This window comes from Panthera onca, chromosome A3 (genome assembly GCF_046562875.1).
Source record: "Panthera onca isolate mPanOnc1 chromosome A3, mPanOnc1 haplotype 2, whole genome shotgun sequence".
Lineage (NCBI taxonomy): Eukaryota > Metazoa > Chordata > Mammalia > Carnivora > Felidae > Panthera > Panthera onca.
In genome coordinates, this window is record NC_138341.1 from 132,210,628 (window position 1) to 132,231,335 (window position 20,708).

Below are 20,708 nucleotides of genomic sequence, written 5' to 3' on the forward strand. Positions count from 1 at the left end.
GATGCTCGACTGACTGAGCCACCCAAGCATCCCAAAAGATGTAAATTATAGTTTTTACTGAGTTTTATAATTTTAGAGACAGTAAGTCCCTCCGATGCTGTTTTCAAGCAGCATTGTGTTTGGACAGCAACTGCATTACATATAACGACTTCTTTGATAATCATGTCAGTTTTTGCTATTCTGATAACGACTTAGTTAAGTGTTACATTATTGTCAAGAGTAACTTCATTCCCTGAAGAATGACTCCACAAAGAAAATGGCCGGTATGGTGGGACTACCAGTTATAAAAAATGGACGGTTCTGAATTTTTGTTTTGTTCAGATGTTGTGGATTTGAGGTCAGAGTGTAGATCGTGGTCTGGGAGGCGGACAGACCTGATTTCAAGTGTTGACTCCATAATAAATGGAAGTCTTAGTATGACACATAATATATTAATATTCATATTAAGTCTCTGAGACTTAGAGTTTTCACCCATATAAAGGGAACGTTAGTAGGTCGTAGCTCACACAGTGTGAGTGACACACGATAAAGTTCTTGTAGGATAATTAGGTGCCCTACATGAAGCCAGCACTCATCGAAGTTGAGGGGGATAATGTGTCACAATAATGTGTTGGCAGTGTTTAATACCACTCATGCGTAAACCAAACCAAAACCAAAACCAAAAAAACAAACAAACAAAAAAACCCCCAAAAAACCAACACCAAAACTCAGAAACAAAAACCCAATCAAACCAACCAACTTTGCAGATGCTGTCAGTTTCACATCGTTTCACATCAAGAATAGTTTTGAAACTGTGGTTTTTTTGTTGTAAATTGCCCATGAAAATCTATAACCAATTTCTCCCTGGCCATCAAGGGTTCCTTCTCTTGAATTCTAGGCTCAGAATTTTTTACCACATGACTATCACTCCTCACCATTCTGCCCTTTTCTGGCAACATCTGTTCCTTGTGTTTTTTTGTTGTTGTTTTTTTAAGAGTGCCTTCTCAACCATGGAATTCATTTCCCTTCCTTTCTTTGAGCGTGATACTCTAATTTTCTGTACTCAGCCCTCTCACAGAATGACTTCTACTCACTGTTGTCCCAATAATGTGGAGGAGTGAGTGTTGCCGAAATGTTTCCTTCTGAAAATCATTACAGTAACTTCACTTCATAATAGGCATTTTTTAGTGAAAACCCCTACTTTTTTTTTTTTTCCATAGTGGATAGATCTTTTTCCAGTTTGGTTAGAGCCTGTTTCTAATTATAGGAATATATTTGCTTTAGTCTATAAGGGAAATAGAACCGTCTTGAGGTTCTGTGGTTTTAGGACAAAACCCTTGATGTTTGAGAACACTGATGTGACAGATAACCACTAGAGTCTTTCTCCATGGCATACAAGGTAACATTTTGTGGAATGCACTGTTTAAGGAAAAAATATGATTTTGTCATTGTTTCTTTTAAAAGACTGCCTCTCGATATCGTTTTCATGTTTGTATGCTAAATAACTTGGGCTTGGGCTTTTTTTTTTTTTTTAACGGTCTCTTGCATATAGATGTTAAGGCTTGTCTGGAAATGTCAGGTCCATTACGAAATTCTGGAAGTCTCTTTGAGTTCTGAGTGTGGCTTTTCCCCATTCATTTATTCACTCAGTCATTCAAAATAAAGAAATGAGAACCCAATGCTCCTCTAGGCCCTGAGGATTCAAAGTAATTAATATAAAATATGATTTTTTTTCTTACATTCCAGGGACGAAGGCAGACCGTAAATATGCAGACAGATCAATGAGGGGGATTATTTCAGATACTGATTTGAAGTGAGCGTGCGCGGGGGACAGGGGGGGTGCTGTAGATTTGGGTGGTGGGAAGGTGGCTCTGAGGAGGTGACGTTCTGGTCGATTGTGTGTGCACCGTTGGTCTCAGTTGTTCCCCTGACCTTTACTCTGAACCTTTATTGTCCCGTCTGTCCTCTTTGACCACGTGAGATGAAATATTAGCAAACTCGACACGAGCAGAGGCTTATTTAAAGCATTTTATACAGAGGCCGTAAAAAGCATTTACCTTCTGCTCTGGGACAGACGAACACACATGCCTTTTCCTCTTCTCCTGCTAAGTGCCACTAAAACCCCTGGACATTACGTGTCAATCAAACCTAAGGACCTGAAAGATGGAGAAAGCCAGACAGGCTGGGACCTCAGGACGCGGGGGCAGCACCGCGGTGAGTTTCCTGGGTTTTCTTCTTGCCAGACTTGGAGCTGGCATAGCTCGCCAGTAACCCAGAAATGCCCGTAGGTACAGGCGAAGCAAAAATGCCCCAACGCAAAACCTTTCTTTTCTGGCCAAAGGATCAGAAAATGAGGCAGCCTAGCAATGCAGAAAACCTTTAGAAAGTAACTACTCTACGTTAGACACCACGGAATAGACTGTGGCCACTTGCCAACCCGTGTCAGCAAAGGCTAAGTAAGGATCCTAGACTTAAGCCCTTGTGACACTGGGTAGAGGAGTACAAACTTTTCCGATACCCTCTTAAGTGCGGTACTTGAGAACTGTGAATTAAGCTGACAAAAGACTTATGGGAGAAATGACATACCAATGTCATTGCTATTTTTACATGCATGGGGACTTCACAGAAACAGTAAAGATCCAAAGAAGTGGTTAGTCTGGAGTCTTATATGCCATTTTAACAGAGAGTAACAATTTGGGGAGAGGTGACTAGGAAACGTAGAGTAGATTAGGGCTGTGTAGTAAGGTTTGACTCAGCTCAGACTCATCTCAGTGCCGTCTGGTCTTCCTGGGACAAGATGCAGAAACACCTTTAAAATACAGGTTGATGTCACCTTTAAAGGGAAATTTACGCCTTGCTCTTAGGCAGAAAGAGGTAGGGCAGACAGCTTTTGCTGTCTCTATTGTTTTCCACTTGCCTTCCGCTCAAAATAATCCTATGCCAAAGTGGCGTATTTTAAAGTCATATATTGCGATCCCCTTCAGCTGTAACATGGGGCTCTATGAGTGGTGTCTGTGAAGGCCAAGTCGGGAGCCAGGACTTCTTCCCCATCCGTCGGTAATTAGTACCCCCCCCCCCCCATCGTGGTGTCCGTGGAGGCCCGTGAGAGTTGGGACTTTGACTGTCGTCCAGTAGTAATGAGACCACTCCCGGTGCAGTGTCCGTGACGATCGTGTGAGGACACAGAACTCTCACCGACCCAAGTGTAATGAAGGGCCCCCTCAGGCATCAACAACCCCAAATAGGGAAGCTGGATTTCTACAGCAGTAACAAGGAAGCACACTCTACCTCCCACCCCTTCCCGTATCAGAGTAGGGTTGGAGGAAGCCAGCTAAAATAGAAGGTTTAATTAAGATCCAGAAACTTAAAACACCCAAAACGTCCACATTGCCACAACAACACGTACGTGGTGTACCAGGAATGAAGAAGACTTCAAAGCGTAGTTGTCGACACTGAGATGACAGGCATTCTAGGTTTATGTGGCAACGATATTTAAAGAACCGTAATGAAAATTCTCCAATGAGTAATTACAAACATGCTTGAAACACACACACAAAATAATAGAATGTCTCAGTAAAGAGCTTCCCCGAAAGAAATAAGATAGAGAGGAGAACCAAGTAGAAATTTTAGAACAGAAGATGCAGTAATTAAAGTATCTGGCGGATGGGCTCAACAGCACTATGGAGGGGAGAGAGGAAAGATAGAACAATAGGAAGTCCCCAGTTTGAACAACTGTGAAAAAAAAAATTCACAGTTTCAGGAACCCGTGGAAATATTACAAAAGATCTAACAGTCGTGGCATCTGAGCCCAGGAGACGAGAAAGAAGGTAGGACCAAAAAAGTACTCAAAAGAAATCATGGCTGACAGGAAATATGGCACAAGGACGTTCACTTGTCAAATGCTGAAGAAAGAGCCATCAACTCAGAAACTTACACCTACGAAGTATCCTTCAAGAATGAATGGGAAACAAAACCTTCTCAGATGAAGGGAGACTAAGAGAATTTGTCACCAGCATATCTACTCTAAAATAATTAAAGGAAGATTTCTAAACAGAGAGGAAAGGATAAGAGAAGGAATGGTGGAACATTGGGAAAGAAGAAGGAACTCGGTACGCAAACATGTGGGTGAATATAGTAGGCTTTCCTTCCCCTCTTGTTTCCTAAATCATATTTTATGATTGAAGCCAAAATTATAACACTGTTCTGTGTAGTTCTCGATGTACATAGAGGTTTTTTTTTTTTTTTTTTTTTTAGATAATTATAAGCCAGAGAAGTCAATGTGAGTAAAGGGTGATAAGGTTTATCCCAAAGAAATGACGACTTCCCTTCCCTCAGAACTCTGTGTGTGTTTATAGCAGCTTTCTTAGAAAGACCCCGAGGCTAGAAAAGACCCAGCTCTTCCTCAAAAGAGGAAGCCATTGACTAAATGGCTCAACCAGCTGTGGTATGTCAATACTGTGGGATATTACCACCTAGATGAATCTTCAGAGAAGCATGGAGAGTAAAAGAAGCCCAGCCCAAAAGGATACACGCTGAATGACTGAATTTGTAGAACATTCTTGCGATGCCAACACAATAGAGATGGCGAGCGGATTAGATGAGGCTTAAGGAGGAGGTCGTACAGGAAGGAAGTAGGTGTGGCCATCAAAGAGCAACATGAAGATCCTCGTCTTGAAGGAAATGTTCTGTGCCTGGACTGTATCAATGTCAACCTTCTGGCTGTGATATAGTACTAAACGTTCTCAAGATGTTACCTTTGGGGGAAACTGATCAGAAACATAGAGGATTTCTCTGTAGTATCTGCTGCCACGGAATGTGACTCTACTGTTATCTCCAGATAAAGACATGGATTAAAAATGAGAAGCTTTTACATTTTTCTGCCCTTTCTCTTGGACTTTTTGCTTGCTCCGGGAGAATCAGCCCCAGCCTACCATTTGGAGAATCCAAGACCACGTGGTACGGAGCTGAGTCACCCCTCGCAAAGTCAAGAAAATCCAAGACTTGACTGCTCGTGTGTGAGTGAGACCATCCATGATGAACAGACAAAGCCAGGTCAGATCGGCCATTGTATCCATAAGGAATGATTCATGGTTATCGTTTGAAGCTGCTAAGCTCTGTTGTGAGTCTTCTGCAGTAATAGTTAAGTGACAGAGACATTTCACCGAAGACCTGAAGGTTGAAAGGAGGCAGCCAGGTGAACAGCAAGGGGAAGAAAGTTGTGGCAGGTTCTCCCGTCCTTTGTCAGAAGGGCATGTAACATTTTGGGGGCGTGTCATGAGTGAAGCAGGAAGTGGTGGCAGGTGAGGTCTAATCAGGTGGCCGCGGTTGGACTCTGTAGGACCAGGCTATGAAACTGGAACTTAGTGTTGGTGATTTGGGTTTGGCGATCACTCGAAGACTGCTCCGGAAGTGGCTTTGGAAGCCACAATGAGATCATTTCTTTTTTAACTCCACCAAATACTTAGTGGGGACGTGCTACCAAGTGACTTTGTTCCATAAACGTTGTCCGTGATCATTATCACCGCGTGCCAGGCATTGTGCTGTGGGCTGGGAGACCTAATGATCTGTCTCTTCACACTACAAAGTATGCTTTGTGGACTGTGCTCTGTGCACTGCCGTTTCTCCAGTGTTGGGGTAGGGCCTAGCATGTAGTACATGCTCAGTTAATAATCGCCAATTTTTTTTATTTTTTGGGAGAGAGGGAGAGAGACAGTGCAAACAGGAGAGGGCAGAGAAAGAGGGAGACTCCAGGCTCTGACCTGTCAGCACAAAGCCCAACGTGGGGCTCGAACCCACAAACCATGAGATCATGACCTGAGCCGATGTCAGAGGCTCAACCGACTGAGCCACCCAGGCACCCCAATAATTGCAAAATTAATGAGTAAATGAAGAGCCAAAATGTGTGTTGTCCTTGTTTGCATGCAGACCTAGATATAATGAGCCACTGACTGCTCTTGACGGCTCCCCAAGCAATGGAAACACTTTAAATGCACTAGTTCGAAGTGCCACCTGGGTAGCTCAGTTGGCTGAGGGTCAGACTGAGCCAAGCTCAGGTCACGGTCTCGCGGTTTGTGAGTTCAAGCCCTGCGTCCGGCTTGTGCTATTAGCGCGGAGCCTGCATCTTCCGATCCTCTGTCCCCCTCCCCCACTAATGCTCTCTCTTTCAAAAATAAATGCACTGATTTATTCAGTTCTGAGAGCAGCCCTATGGGAAAGATGGTATTTTTCATTTAAAAATAGAATAAAATCTTATCTAAAAGGCTCATATCTACATTGTATACATAACTTCCTATTCGTTATGTTTGATAACGTAATGTTTATATAAACCTAGATGTTGAACAGGCATAACAAACTCACTGCATCATCAAATTCCACATCGTCTCTACAAACCCTGGTGGCCTTGCAGGCTTGTTGAGCTGGGTCGGGGGAGCTCCCTACTTCCCACTTGCTCAAACTAAAAACCTTGGAATCGTCCTCGACTCTTGCCTTCCTGTCCCTACACCCAGTGCCACCCGTGAATCTCTCTGTTTCTGCTTTCCAAACAGATCCAGACCTGATTCTGACCACTTCTGCCTTCCTCACTTCCGTCCTGGCCCCGGTCCCCACCCCCTTCTGCATGGCTTACTGGGTGACAGCCCCGAAGTGGTTTCCCTACTTCTGCCTTCAGACCCCTGCAGTCTGTTTACCGTACCTCAGGTCATATCCCTTCCCGTCCCACTTCTCATCACTCAGGGGACAAAGCCAAAGTCTCTCCCAGAAGATCACGGGACCTGTACAGTCCGACCTACTCTCACCGCCACTGTCCCTGAATTGTCTGGACTTCCACTGGCTCCCTTGTTCTTCCTTCTGCCTGCGGGTGTCTCTGCTCAACACCCACTTGGTTCTTTGGCCTGGAGAAACGGGCAAAACGTATCTGCTCAGTTCACTCCCTCTTCTCCTCCAGCCCCTTCTAGGTGTTCGTTCAGGTGACAGTTTCTCTGAGAATTCCCCTGATTATCCCCCTGAAAATGCTCACCACTGGCCATTTCTGTCCACTTTTCCGGGTGTGTAATTCCTTATGACATGTGATCGGTGTCCTGTAAGACGCATGTGTACATGTGCATGTACCCTGTTGTCTTATCCATGATCTGTAAGCCCGGTGAAGGCAGTGGTTACTTTCCCGTTTGTTTACAGCTGCAACCCCCAGTCAGTGCCTGGCAGGGGTAGGGGCCCAGTAAATATTTGTCCAGTGAATTAATGATTGATTTCAGCACCCAGTGATGCCCATACAGCAGCTAAGATTTTCTGTCATTTTTAAAAAATTTTTTTTAAAATGTTTTATTTAATTTTTTGAGAGCGAAGGAGAGAGAGAGAGAGCGCGCAGGGAAGGGCAGGGAGAGAGGGGGCTACAGGATCCGAAGCAGTCTCTCTGGCTCTGCACGACAGCACAGACTTGGGGCTCGAACCCACAAACCGCGAGATCGTGATCTGAGCTGAAGTCGGACGCTTACCCGACTGAGCCACCCAGGCACCCACAGCATTTCTTTAGAATAGTTTGGCTTTTTTCCCTAAAAGGTTAGTTAAAAATAAAAGCTAAATATACGGTTGCTGTATTTGTGTTTATTTCCATTATCTTACCTTGTGCTTTTTGTTTTATCCATATTACTCCTTTTGATCTCCTTTTCTGTGTTGTTTTACTTTCTCTTTTCATTACGGCTTTTAAGATCGGTTTGGAAAACTTATCCTTCAGTTTTCTTTTAGTGGTTCCGATAAGTATTAGCATGCATTGATAAAAAAAAATAAACAAATAAAAGCCAAATAAATGATTTGAAGTGCTTATGGCTTCTTCAGACAGTTCTTTTGTTCATCTTCCTCTTCCTCTTCCTCACTCCTCGTCTCCCTCCCACCTGGTAGATCTGGAGAACAGAGAAGAATTGGAGGGGAAAGTCAAGGGGCACATAACTCTCTCAGCGTTGGTTCCCCCGACACCGGCTGGTTTTGTACTGACAACCGGAGGGGTTCCTTGGTGACGAGAACATTTGTGGCGGATATTGATTCCAGGAGAAGTTATTTAAGTCACATATTACTTGTTCGGTGCTTACTAAAATATGCATATCCGCATATTGACAAGTGAAGGTTGTATAAAGGAAGAAAGCCTCAAAATAAGGCTAACGCAGTAGGGAGGCTCTGGGTCTTGCAGGTTCTGGAATGTCTTAAGACTTTCTTTGGTTTTTACCCACAGGCAACAGGCAGCCACAGAATGTTTTAAACAGTGGCTTGATGTGGTCAGATTAGGGTTTTAAAGATCACCCCAGAAGCAGTGTAGGAAACGGAATGAGGTGCAGCCAAAATGGAAGCAGGGAATCTCAGAACTCGGATGATGGTGACTTAGGTTAGGGTGGCGGTCCCCAGCAGAGCACTCAGGACATTCCAGGCTTTGCTAGAAGGAAAGTACACAGGGCTCGGGTTGCTGGATTGTGTTCAAAGATGGCTTTCCAAAACAGGTAATATCACGATTCTCATACAGATGAGGAGTGAACATGTTACAAATTCTGCTTTAACTCATTAGTTAAATGAAGGAATAATGCAGAATATTATGAGTAGTTTAAAGGGTAACCTGAAGACCCACACATTTCTATATCTGGCAGCGTGAGATCAGGGTTGTTGGCAGTGGGGGAGGGAAGTCGGTTGAACCTATTCTGAACGGGACAGATGTCTCTTCATGGACTAGAATTATGTTGCGTTTCTATGAGTTATCTACAATTTAGATGTAGAATAGCGCCCACAGAATCAGAGGCAGATAACCCTAGTGGTGTGTATGCTATAGAATGCACAGTTTTCCACTAAAACAGACATTTTTCCCAATAGTTGTGTGTGTGTGTGTGTGTGTGTGTGTGTGTGTGTGAGAGAGAGAGAGAGAGAGAGAGAGAGAGAGAGAGAGAATGAGAAATAGAAGGGTCAAGTCTAGCCCACAATCTTCTTGCTTGAGCCCCTGGGCCCTATCTGTTGAGTGAATATATATATACTGGAGTAGAAACAGATTAAAAACCAGGAATAACCTACTTTTGAAACTTAATAATTTACTAATAGCATTTTCTATGGTATACATACTGTTACAATATCATTTTTAATGATAGCAATTTCCAGTTTACAGATATGCCATAATGAATTAAATCAGTCCCCTGGAACATTCAGAGTGTTTCAGTTTTTATGTGGAAGAACCTTTTTCCCCTATGTTGGCATATTTCCTTAATTATTCCCTTAGGGGGAAAGTTCCTGGAAGTAATGTTTCCAGGTCAAAGGGTAGGCATAATTCTGCCTCTAGAAAGATTGTGCTAATTTACCTCACCATCAGCAAAGGATTGACATAGCTAATTTATTGCCTGTGGGTGCTTTTTAAGTATTTTTAATCCTCTTTGTACAAATTTTATTTTATGATTAATTATCCTGTTCTTGCTGGTACTTCTCTTTGCAATGAATTTAAAATGTACCTTGCTACCCACCGTGAAGTCTTCTCCCAATTAGCATTTCTTTCCTTACAAGTAAAGGTATATGTAAATGATAGGCACGGAATCAGGTTGTTTACTCATTAAAATGTTTTTCCCTTTATAAAATACATAATTCCGAACCAGCTCATTATTTTTAGTAAGCTGCTTGTAGGTAGCAGCCTACAAGTTATGAAAGATGCGAAAGAACTCCTTTTATACACTTCATCTGTCACCTTCTGAAATCCCATAATGATAGGGTCCTTTGTAGGACTGGAAAGTTGCAACCTCCTGGGTCTCGGAGACCATCCAGGTCAAAGTTCTCGGGGTGGAAGAATTTTGCAGACGCTGGCAGACAGGACAGAAGGGGAATTGTCTGCTTGGCTGGTTCCCACCCCGTTTGGTCTTATTTAAAGGCTCTTCCTCTCGACCTCCAGACTGCATTATCTGGTACCACTTCCTGTGACTGTCGAGCTGTCCTTGGATAGTGGCATTTCCTTGACCTCGAAGTCAAAGGGGAGCCCAAGACTGTAGGAGGGCAGCCGGTTACTCTGGCCATGTGTCATCGGCCAAAGTGGAGGGCCGGGGGCTCCTGGAGAAGTGACTGGTTAGCCCCAGGTAGGCGACTGCACATGCCAGCGGGAAGCTACTTAGCCAACATGTTCATTTACTGCAGCCATAACTAACTCAGAACAAGAGGCTGAAGGTTAGCAAGGCAGGGAAGGCCGAGAAAAACTGAGATACTTCTAATGTAGTTAGAAATACTTTGCACATTTGGATTTCTGGACTTCAGTCAAGGATGCCGAATACTTAGACACTTAAGGCGAGAGCATGTGGAATTCTTTTAAAAGCAAACACTTCTTACAAACTGCTAGGATACCTTCGCATCCTAGACTAGGATGTTAAGATTCCAGCTGCAAACACACTCCATGAAAAATTATCACTGGAGATGAGCCCTTGGTGCCGGGGACCTTAACACCACAAATGCAGATGTCACTCTGAAATAGCTAAGCTATAAAGTCATCATCCAGATGAAAGAACATATGGTTACAACTCAATTTCTCTTTTTAGATTGTGAGAAGCTTGAAAGTAAATTTCTTACAGACGGCTCAACCCTCAGCATAAGTTTGTGCCTCTCTAGAAGTCCAACTTCTCTGGGAGACGCCTGGGGGAGTGGTTAGGCACTCGTTCTCCAGAGCCGGGCAAGCCAAGGTTGAAATCCTGGCTTTTTTCTGGTATAGCTTCCTAAGGGCTGTCGGGGACAGTTAATTGAAAGAACACACAAAAAGGGGTCGGCACACTGCAATGCATGGGGGGAAAGTTTAGCTCGTTTGAGGTGTTAATATTGACATCCCGGATGAGCAGAGTATTTGATTTGTTTTGGAGAGTAGGGAAAAATTGGGTTAGTATGTGAGAAGTGAGGCTAATTTAGCATTGTATGGCTGGGGGTAGATTTTTTTTTTTTCCTGGCTGCTTGGAGTTTATTTTCCACTTGGTGCAAGCCACGTAGTTACGGGTGTCAGGAAGGCTGGCATGTGGCTTGGAGAGTAAAGAGTGGGGCTGGAGAAGAGTCGACAGGATTATAGAAAGGGGGTGTTGACAAAATGGAAAACCGACCTTTTCTTCCCAAAGGGTTCCTTGACATCAGAGGAAAAGATAATTGGCAAAAGCTAACTATATGCCAAGGCTAGAGATGGGACACTGTGTCTGTGCACGTGAGAGCTCTCTTCAGGACAGCATCCGAATTCATTGTAGAGTAGCGAATCTTGGACAGTGGACAGGACACGAAGTGTGGTGGAGGGCGTAGAAAAAGCATCAGGTCAATATTGTAACATAATTTTATGGAAGTAAAATTTGGGCCGATGGGGAGATGTGGATTATATAGAGATTCTCGCCTGGGGTATATTCCCTCCTCTCTTTCACTCAACAGGGACATGCCAAACAGATTTTAATGTTCATCAAAGAGTAACATGAGCTTAAACAGTTGAGAAATATGGAGGTCGGCAGACTGCAGCCTGGCCTGCTTCCTGGCTTTTTAAAGAAAGTTTTATTGGAAGACATCCACACCATTCACTTACACATATCCTATGGCTACTTTGATGCTGTAATTACAGAGTTCGGTAGCTCCAACAAATATCTGTGATCATCAAAGACTAAAATATTTACTCTCCCTGGCCCTTTACAGAAAAAGTTTGTTAACGCTTGGAATAGACCATAGAGACCTAAACGGTCACATCTTACTTAGGCCTTCTGCTTCTTCTTGAGTATACACGGAGGCAGTATATAATTTCCATTTCACAGAACTGTTGGGACCAAAATTTGCTTTCTCTTACCTTTATAACTGTCCATGCATCCTCCAGAAGTTTAATTTGTGACGCTGTTGTTCAGCTCATTGTGTTGGACTGCCAATAGAATTAGGAACTCGGGGCGCCTGGGTGGCTCAGTCGGTTAGGCCTCCGACTTCGGCTCAGGTCACGATCTCGCGGTCCGTCAGTTCGAGCCCCGCGTCAGGCTCTGTGCTGACGGCTCAGAGCCTGGAGCCTGTTTCAGATTCTGTGTCTCCCTCTCTCTCTGACCCTCCCCCGTTCATGCTGTCTCTCCTTGTCTCAAAAATAAATAAACGTTAAAAAAAAAATTAAAAAAAAAGGAATTAGGAACTCAAATTCTTAATTGTTTCAGCTGCTTTTTGGCACTGGAAATCTCGGTGAATTTGCCAGACTGTTCTTTGTTAGGGGAAGAAGCTGGTAAAAGGGTCAGAGATTTGAAACCAGGGCTTAGCAATTATTAAGGATATCCAGTTTTAAAGAAAGGAAAGACAATGGGAAAAAAGTAGTACAAATCATATATGGGCTGGTGACAATTAAGGCTGAAAATTAGGTGTCCTAAAACCACCACCAACAGCTAGCAAGTGCACACTAAGGAAATTGTCACATAACTGCTAAATCTGGTGTCTGTCCACCCAGGTTGTCAGAACTGTGTGATGTACTTATCTTTTTAGGTTCAGCAGTGGCTTGTGCGGATTAACTGGTCCAAATCCGGGACTTGGAAGGTATTCACAAAGCCTCATATTTTTCAAGAGTGCAATCATAGATCAGCGTACATTCATCTGTAGGAGTGGATCTGACTTTGCTCCCCAGGGGACATTTGGAAATTTCTGGAGATAATTTTGGTTGCCAACTGGATGGGGGGAGTTTGACAGAGGCCAGAGATGCTGCTAAACAGCCACATCCTAAGTGTGCAGGATTCCCCACCCCCAGCCCAATATAAAATGTCACCTTGCCGGGGCGCTTGGGTGGCTCAGTCGGTTAAGCGTCCGACACTTGGTTTTGGCTCAGGTCACCATCTCACGGTTTTGTGGGTTCGAGTCCTGCGTCGGACTCCACGCTGGCAGTGCAGAGCCTGCTTGGGATCCTCTGTCTCCCTCTCTCTCTCTGCCCCTCCCCCACTCGCGCTGTCTCTCTCTCTCTCTCTCTCTCAAAATAAATAAATAAACTTAAAAAAATATCACCTTGCCTAAAATGTCACTAGTGCTGAGATTATGAAACCTTGATGCACAGGAGGCAAGATACTTCACCATGGAACTTATTCCGTCATCCGGTTTTCTAACAGTGTGTTTATCATTAGGATTATCTGTTCTTTATGGGTAGTGAGAACTACACGTAGCTACTGTTGTTGGGATAAAAGTTTCCTCTTTTAAATAAAAAAAAAATTAGTTAAAAACCAGTTGAAAGAAAAATGTTAAGTAAAAAAAGTACCACAGATGGTAAGTAGATGTGTTATATAAAATACGAAGGAGATGGCTGAATGAATTAATTTTACGGAAAAATGAAACCTGCGTGGGGTTGTTCTCAAATTGTCATCTTTTTCACAATGTCTGTGTGTTACTCCAACTAGTCACACGTTACCACGTGCGGTGAGGCCTATTCCATTCCCTTTAAACGATGCTGAGGTATTTAGGGTAAGGTTTTAAAATTTTTTTTAAGTTTATTACTTTATTTTGAGAAAGAGTGAGAGCGAGAGCGAGAGAGCACAAGCAAGGAAGGGGCAGAAAAGGAGGGAGAGAGAGGACAGTGCGGTGTCCCACCCCGTGAACCGTGAGACTGTGACCTGAGCCAAAGTTGGACGCTTAACCGACTGCGCCACCCAGGCACCCCATTCAGGGTAAGTTTTCAATCCTCAGGTACCAGGGGCTTTTCCAGGGCTCTTAGGACTGAGAGTGTTTGGCGGTGAAGTTGAGAGTTCACCAAAGCTTAACAGGATTGTTTCTGCTTCTGTGTCTCTCTTCTCCTCCAGACAGCATCTCACTCTGCTGTCGGAGGCCACTTCAAAGGCCTCAGCGCCACTTGTGGGAAAGTACACATCTCCGAGGCCCTCATCGCGGAGCATTTGTTGGAGAGCTCTTGGTTGGCAATCCCAAATGGGAAGCACTGTGTTGTCTGAGCCTTTATGAATATTTATGGCCTTGGTTTGCAAATTACAAATAAAATACCTGGGGAACATGTGAAAGAGCAAATTTGTCTAGCCCCACCCCAGGAGGTTCTGAGTCAGTAGACCTTGGCTAATGTCTAGGAATCTACATAATTAACAATTATCTTGAGTGATGCTGGACCAGCTCTGAGGATCACTGGTGTGTGATGGAGAGCGGATTAGCAAATGGCCTCGATTGCACCATTATTCTCAACTTTCGCATTCGTTTTGTACCATGTGCTTGCATGTTGCAAACATCCCGACCTTCCTTTTCATAAGCCAAATTCAGGTTTTCCTTCTCTCCCGATGAACCATGATGTAATCTATTCCAATGGCAATGCCCCAACCAATAGTTGCGTGTGAATTTAGAGAATAGTATTTTCGCAGTTATTCGTAACATTGTCCTTGCTTCTTAATAAAACAGAAGAAAAACAAAAAATGAAAAAAACAAAAATCCCCTGAGGGATTTAGGCATGCTGAAATTGAGGAGTCTTTAGCTCGCATTCAACAACCTCTGGACATAAGCCAGGAAACTACTGGTACAATTGTGAAGGAGATGGTCAAGCATAAAAGAATCTTAGAAGTGGAGTCATTCAAGAGTGAGTCTGAAAGTTGAGGCATAATTAGGAAATGTATTTACCTATCTTTCTTGGTGAAAACAGTTTTGATACAGTGGACGTATTTCTTGCATACCTAAGGCATGCTCGATTTCTAAAACATCTTCAGAGGTACGTACAAAAGAAAGGGGTTGCCAATAGTAGAATAACAGCCTGTTTTCCACACCCTATATTTGGACGGAGTGACATTTATCCCCACTGTAGTTACAGTCTTCTGGTGGTGGCCAAATCTTAAGGGAGACAGTTGTCTCATCCATTCTTCAGACATGAGTGAGATGTTGGTAAGACTTCTATATGTCAACCACGCTACTGGAAATGTTAATTTTCATGGTGGGGGTCTTTACCCTGAAAAGGATTTTGTGTTTGAACTCTTACCAATCAATGGCTCTTACAACTTGGCTTCTTCCATTGGTTAATAGACTGTGGTCAGATAGCAACAGAAAGAAAACTGGCAAATGTAGATAAATGCTATTAGATTAGGTTGTCATTTTAAGATTTTGCTTAAATATCTCTACATTTTTCCATTGAAAAAATTTTAAGTGTTTCATTTTGAGATAATTATAGATTTGCGTCCAGTTGTAAGAAATATTACGCAAAGATCCTGTACCTTTTCCCCAGTTTTACTGATTGATAACATCTTCAAAGCTATCGTGCAACATCATAACCAAGATATTGACATTAACACAGTCAAGATGCAGGACAATTCCATTGCTGCAGGGATCCCTTATGTTCCCCTTTTGTCGACAGAGCTACTTCCCGTCCCCAACCCCTGACAATCATGGATCTGTTTTCCATTTCTGTCATTTTGTCATTAAAAAAAGCTATAAATGTGGTCCTACAGTACGTAACCTTTTGGATTTCACTCCCCTCCCCCCCCCCCCCCCCCCCCCGCCCCGGACCTGCTCAGCATCATTATCTGAAGACTCATTCAAATTGTTGCAATATTGCTAGTTAAATTGTTTTTATAGCTAAGAAGTGCTCCATGATACGGATGTACCACCTTAGCTCATTGAAGAATATATGGGTGCTTCCAGTTTTGCGCTGATACAGATCAAGCTACTATGAACATTTATGTTCAAATTGTGTGTGTGTGTGTGTGTGTGTGTGTGTGTGTGTATGTGCGGGTGGGGGGGGGGGATGTTTGCATTTCCCTGGGATGGATTCTTAAGAAAGCAACTGTGGGCCATGTTGCTTGTTTAGTTTTTAAAGAAACTACTCAGCTGTGTTTCAAAGTTCCTGTATCATTCTACATTCTCACCAGGAAGGTATGAGACACCTAATTTCTTTATATCCTTTTCAGCATTTGGTTGGTGGTATTATCATTTTTTTTTTTAATTTCAGCCAATTTGAGAGATGTGTAGTGATGTTTCACTGTGGTTTTAATTTACATTTACCTGATGACTAATGATATTGAACATTTTTTCATGTGCTTCTCCATCATCTGCTTCCTTATTGGTGAAACGTATGTTTATAAACATTTTTTTTAACTTCTGTTTTGTAATTGGATTGTTTGATTCTTTACTATTGAATTTTAAGAGTTCTTTATATATCTAGATACTAATCCTTTGTCAGATATGCAGTTTGCAAATATTTCCTCCCATTCTGTAACTTGTCTTTTCATCCTCTTAACAGTTTTTCACAGAGCAAAAATTTTAAGTTTTGAGGAAGTACAAATTGGCAAGCTTTTCTTTTATGGATTGTGCTTTTGGTATGCACTCTAAGAATTCTTTGTCCAGATGATGATCCCAAACACTTTTTTCCCCTAAAGTTTTATAGTTTTGTTTTATATTTAAGTCCATTTGAGTTTATTTTTGTTTAAGGTGATTGTTTTAGGTTAAGGTGTTTGTGTGCGTGCGTGCGTGCGTGCGTGTGTGTGTGTGTGTGTGTACTTTTTTTTTTATTCCTGTGGATGTTCAATTATTCCAGTGCCATTTGTTTGAAAGTGTACCTTTCTCCACTAAATTGCTTTTCCACTTCTGTCTCCATGTTTTTACATCTCTTGATAAGTTCAGTGACTGTGCAAGATGAAAGCCAATAACTGATTTTAATTGCACTATTTTACTGATACCTCTGGATATTTAGGAAATAACAGTTCTCTTTCACTTAATTTGCAATATTAATTTTTATTAAACACAACAAAAACAAGCCAAAAAACCCCACTTTTATGCACTTTCTCATGTCATTGGAAATTCCTTCTGAAATTTGTTTCAAATGAAATATCTATGTTATCCTTATACATAGATAACATACACATTATTGGTGGCACATAGTGTATTATATATATTATGTGTATTATTCATATTATGACATTTTAAATATAATGACTATGTTATCTTAAAGATGCATACCTCGATATTATATCTTATATAATATTAGGTACTCCATACTTATTATATGTAATAGAAGTACTATAATTAACCTTGCCTTTCGTTATTGTTGAGGAGTTAGTGGTTTCTATTTATTGTTATTATAAATAATAATGCTAGGATTATATTATACATTCAGCAGGCTGAGGCGCACATCTTACCCTCTGTGTTCAGAGCAAAACTTCAAAGTGGAGTGGATTTCATGTTCTTTTTACTATCCCAAACAAAACCATTAATGAATGTTTAGTTCACCCAGTGAGCAGAGAGAAATGGAATCTATTCAGCATTGAGGATAAATAGTAGCAAACCTGAATTCTTCATCCATCTGCCAGTTACTAATAAAATAGTAGAAGGCATTTTCAGTGGAGTATGGTTTGAATGACCAAATGTTTTATGTGGACTTTTTTTCTTCTTACTAGCTCCAAGGTTCTTAAACTTCATAGTGCATAAAATTCATTTATGGGTTGACTATACAAAACCACCTAAATATGGTCCATACTTAGAAGATGATTTAAGGATCAGGGAGATAAGTGTGATTGAATAGTTACCCACCTGTCTGCACTGGAATGCAGAATTCCTCCTTCAGTGTTGGCCTGCATTTGGGCTCTTTCGTTAGGATGGATTCTTACTCTTTTCAGGTTCTTTATATCTGTTGTCAAACTGCCTTTAGAGGTCACCAGCGGAGTAGAAGAGTGCCACTCAGGTCTCTTCCATCAGTGAATATTACGATGAATATGAATCCTTATTAATTTTTAGGTTAAAACATCTCATTTTATTTTGCTTTTGGAGAACGTTGTTGTTCGTAGACTCATTAGCTCTTTGCACTTTCCTCTCTCTGGCATGACTAATATTTTGGTGCCTCGTTTAGTATATACTGGTTATTTTAATCAGAGAAGCTTTGGTTGCTAGAATCAGAACTCCATTCAGCCTCTGTCAATTAAGAGTGCTGTTGATGGTGGGGAAGATGATTTCTAAGAAAATCAAGGGAAGGGCTAGATCACAAAGTCAGCAGCAGAAAGATGACAGAGAACTAAAATGTCTCTTCTGCCTGGAGTAGAAATCACCTAGTTCTCTGGACCAGGTCCCACTGCCGACCTGTTAGGCACATGATCCATCATGGTCACCAACCTCAGTTTATAACCTACCAGTATTGACCTCTTAACTCAGACTGCTCTTCGGTCTGAGTAATCTTTGAGCCCTTGGGTTGGATTTTCTGAGGGAGAATCTGGTTGGTGTTAATCAGTCATTTATTAGTTAGTCCAGTGTCTGGCCCACTCCTGAGCATCAGTTGTGAGGATTGTCATATGACATATAAGGGCTTTCTGTTGGACTGTCAGCGAAACCTTCAGCATATATTGGGCCTATGAGTTCCATATTTAATTGCATTTGAAATGAGAGCATGTGCCATGAATACCTATGCTATTTGCGCTGATTTGAGATTTTTATCTCTGGGACTTTTCCTGAAATGTTTCTACTGAGACTGTTATTGAAATGTTAAGAAATTTGCTTTCAAATACTCATTTTCATTTGATTCCAGTAAATGAATGACATAATACACCTGTTGTGGAAACAATTTCGGGTTTAAAATTTTTATTTTCCCAAAGTAGCATCACACTTACGGCTTATGAATACTTTACAGGTGAAAACATCAAAGAGAAAACATTTAAATGCAAATGTAAGTGATATCTGAGTCACTGATGCTGAACTCTTTGCATTTCCTTCCAGATATATCAGCGATGCTGGCTAGTATTCAAGAAAGCTTCAAGCAAAGGTCCAAAAAGACTGGAGAAATTTTCTGATGAACGTGCTGCATATTTTAGGTGTTACCATAAGGTAAAACTTGATTGTTGTAACTTTCTAGAAATCTGTTCAGAAGTAGGTAAACTTGAGTTCATTGAATCTGAAAACTTGTCGAGATTATTTAACAAAGGTACAAATAAGGCTTTTCCCAAGGACAAAACATCTTTAAGTTACTATCTACTTGTTAATTGTTTAAAGTAATTGACTAAGGTAAAGTCACTCTTCTGGTTTCCTACTATTTGTTGTTGTTTTCCAATCTCTACTGTAGAATTTACCAAGTTCTTTTGTAAATGCTCGATTGGCATAGTAAACTCAACTCCCAATGTTGAAGCCCCTTTAGGGTAAAGACAAGGTCTCTGCTTTTAGCACATCTAGGGCCCTGATGCAGATTAGATCCTCATTCAGTGATGTGGAGGGAGGAGAGGAACCTGGAAAATGGGTTGGTGAAGGAAGAGGAAGTTCTACTCATTGGTTTATTTTTTTAAGCTTGATGACTAAATTTAATTCAGACTTGCAGTTTATCTTTCGTTCGTTCTTACTTTTTTTAAGTTTATTTATTTATTTTGAGAGGGAGAGTGAGCAGGGGAAGGGCAGAGAGAGAGGGAGAGAATCCCAAGCAGGCTCCACACTGTCAGCGCAGAGCCCGATGCAGGACTCGAATTCACAAACTATGAGATCACGACCTGAGCCGAAACCAAGAGTTGGATGCTCAACCAACTGAGCCACCCGGGAACCCCCAGATCTGCAGTTTAAATAGTGGTAGTGAGGTCTCCTCACTAAAAATAGTAATTGTGTATTAAAATACATACTTCAGAAGTAGGAAGTGAAGGAAAATACAAGGCATACTTGGATTTATAAATTAGGCCTGTCTTTCCCTCCACAGTGCAATGTTCTTCATGGCCCTTGTTAATGGGCAGCCTCTGTATTTTCTCTTTTCATGAAAATATGTAAAAAAAAAATGCATGGTTAACTTCTTTTTCCCCAAGGGGCTGGTTATTTCCATGTTAGGAAAATACTATTCTTGTCTACAGAGGAATTATGTTTATTGTTATGATAGAGCATTTTAATTGTTTTAGTTTTCTATCTCGAGATTACTTTCCTTTTTTGGTAAGCTTTTATCAGGAGTGAGTCTACTTGCCATTTAAAATTTTATGTGCAACCAGTAGATTCATTAGCACAGAAATTTGGTTAGGTAAAGGAGAGTGGATAATCTTCCCTTTTTTATGCGAATTCTCCACAGGTGATGACTTTACAAGATCTTATTAAGGGCCTATGTTGACACCTTGGTTTATCCAATAATGAAAAAAGCCATAGGGCAAGCTGTATTCCTTCTCAATTTAGAGAAATAAAGCATATGCTTTATAGGCACATCTGTACGTACATAAGGAAAGAAAAAGCACAGAGCAAGACTTTGGGATAAGTAGGGAAAGGAGTCAACAGTAGCATTTTCCATGTGTTCCATTTCCTCACCATCTCATTACAGAGTTCCGTATTCCAAGGTCAACTTCATTCCCAGCCTACATTCTCTATAAGGGAGAACAGAAGGAAACCTCTTTATGAACCTGGAATTTCCCCCACCATTTATGTTCCATATGCCAGATATTTCCACTATTTCGGATAATGGTTTTTGTCCTTAGGCAAGAGTTGTTGAGTTGCAAATCTATTAGTTAGGAGCAGTGATCCTTGAAGCCACTGGTAGCATACCTTTGAATGCATGAGGGTAGAGCCCTCATGATTTGAATTAGTGCTCTTATAAAAGTGACCCCAAGGAGTTGCCTCCTTCCTTCTTCCATGTGAGGACACAGCCATCCGTGAACCAGGAAGTGGGGTCTCACCAGACACTGAATCTGCCGGTGCCTCTCCATTGGGCTTCCCAGCCTCCAGAGCTGTGAGAAACAAGTTTCTGTTGTTCACAAGCCACTCCATCTGTAGGAATTTGTTACAGCAGCCCAGAAGGACTAAGACACCATCCGACTCTTGTCCTGTCTAGTTATTGTGTGTGACCGCTAATGTTG

The 20,708-nt window shown here is 41.8% G+C and overlaps 1 protein-coding gene across 2 annotated transcripts in view; it reads left to right on the forward strand.

Moving 5' to 3' along the window:
• The window catches only part of DOK5 (docking protein 5), a 150,992-nt gene that overhangs the window by 52,696 nt on the left and 77,588 nt on the right, over positions 1–20,708 (forward strand). For both annotated transcript variants that reach the window (XM_060620671.3, XM_060620679.3), the window contains one exon: positions 18,619–18,726. In XM_060620671.3, the coding sequence (XP_060476654.1) occupies positions 18,619–18,726 (108 nt within the window). The remainder of the gene's footprint in view (positions 1–18,618; positions 18,727–20,708) is intronic.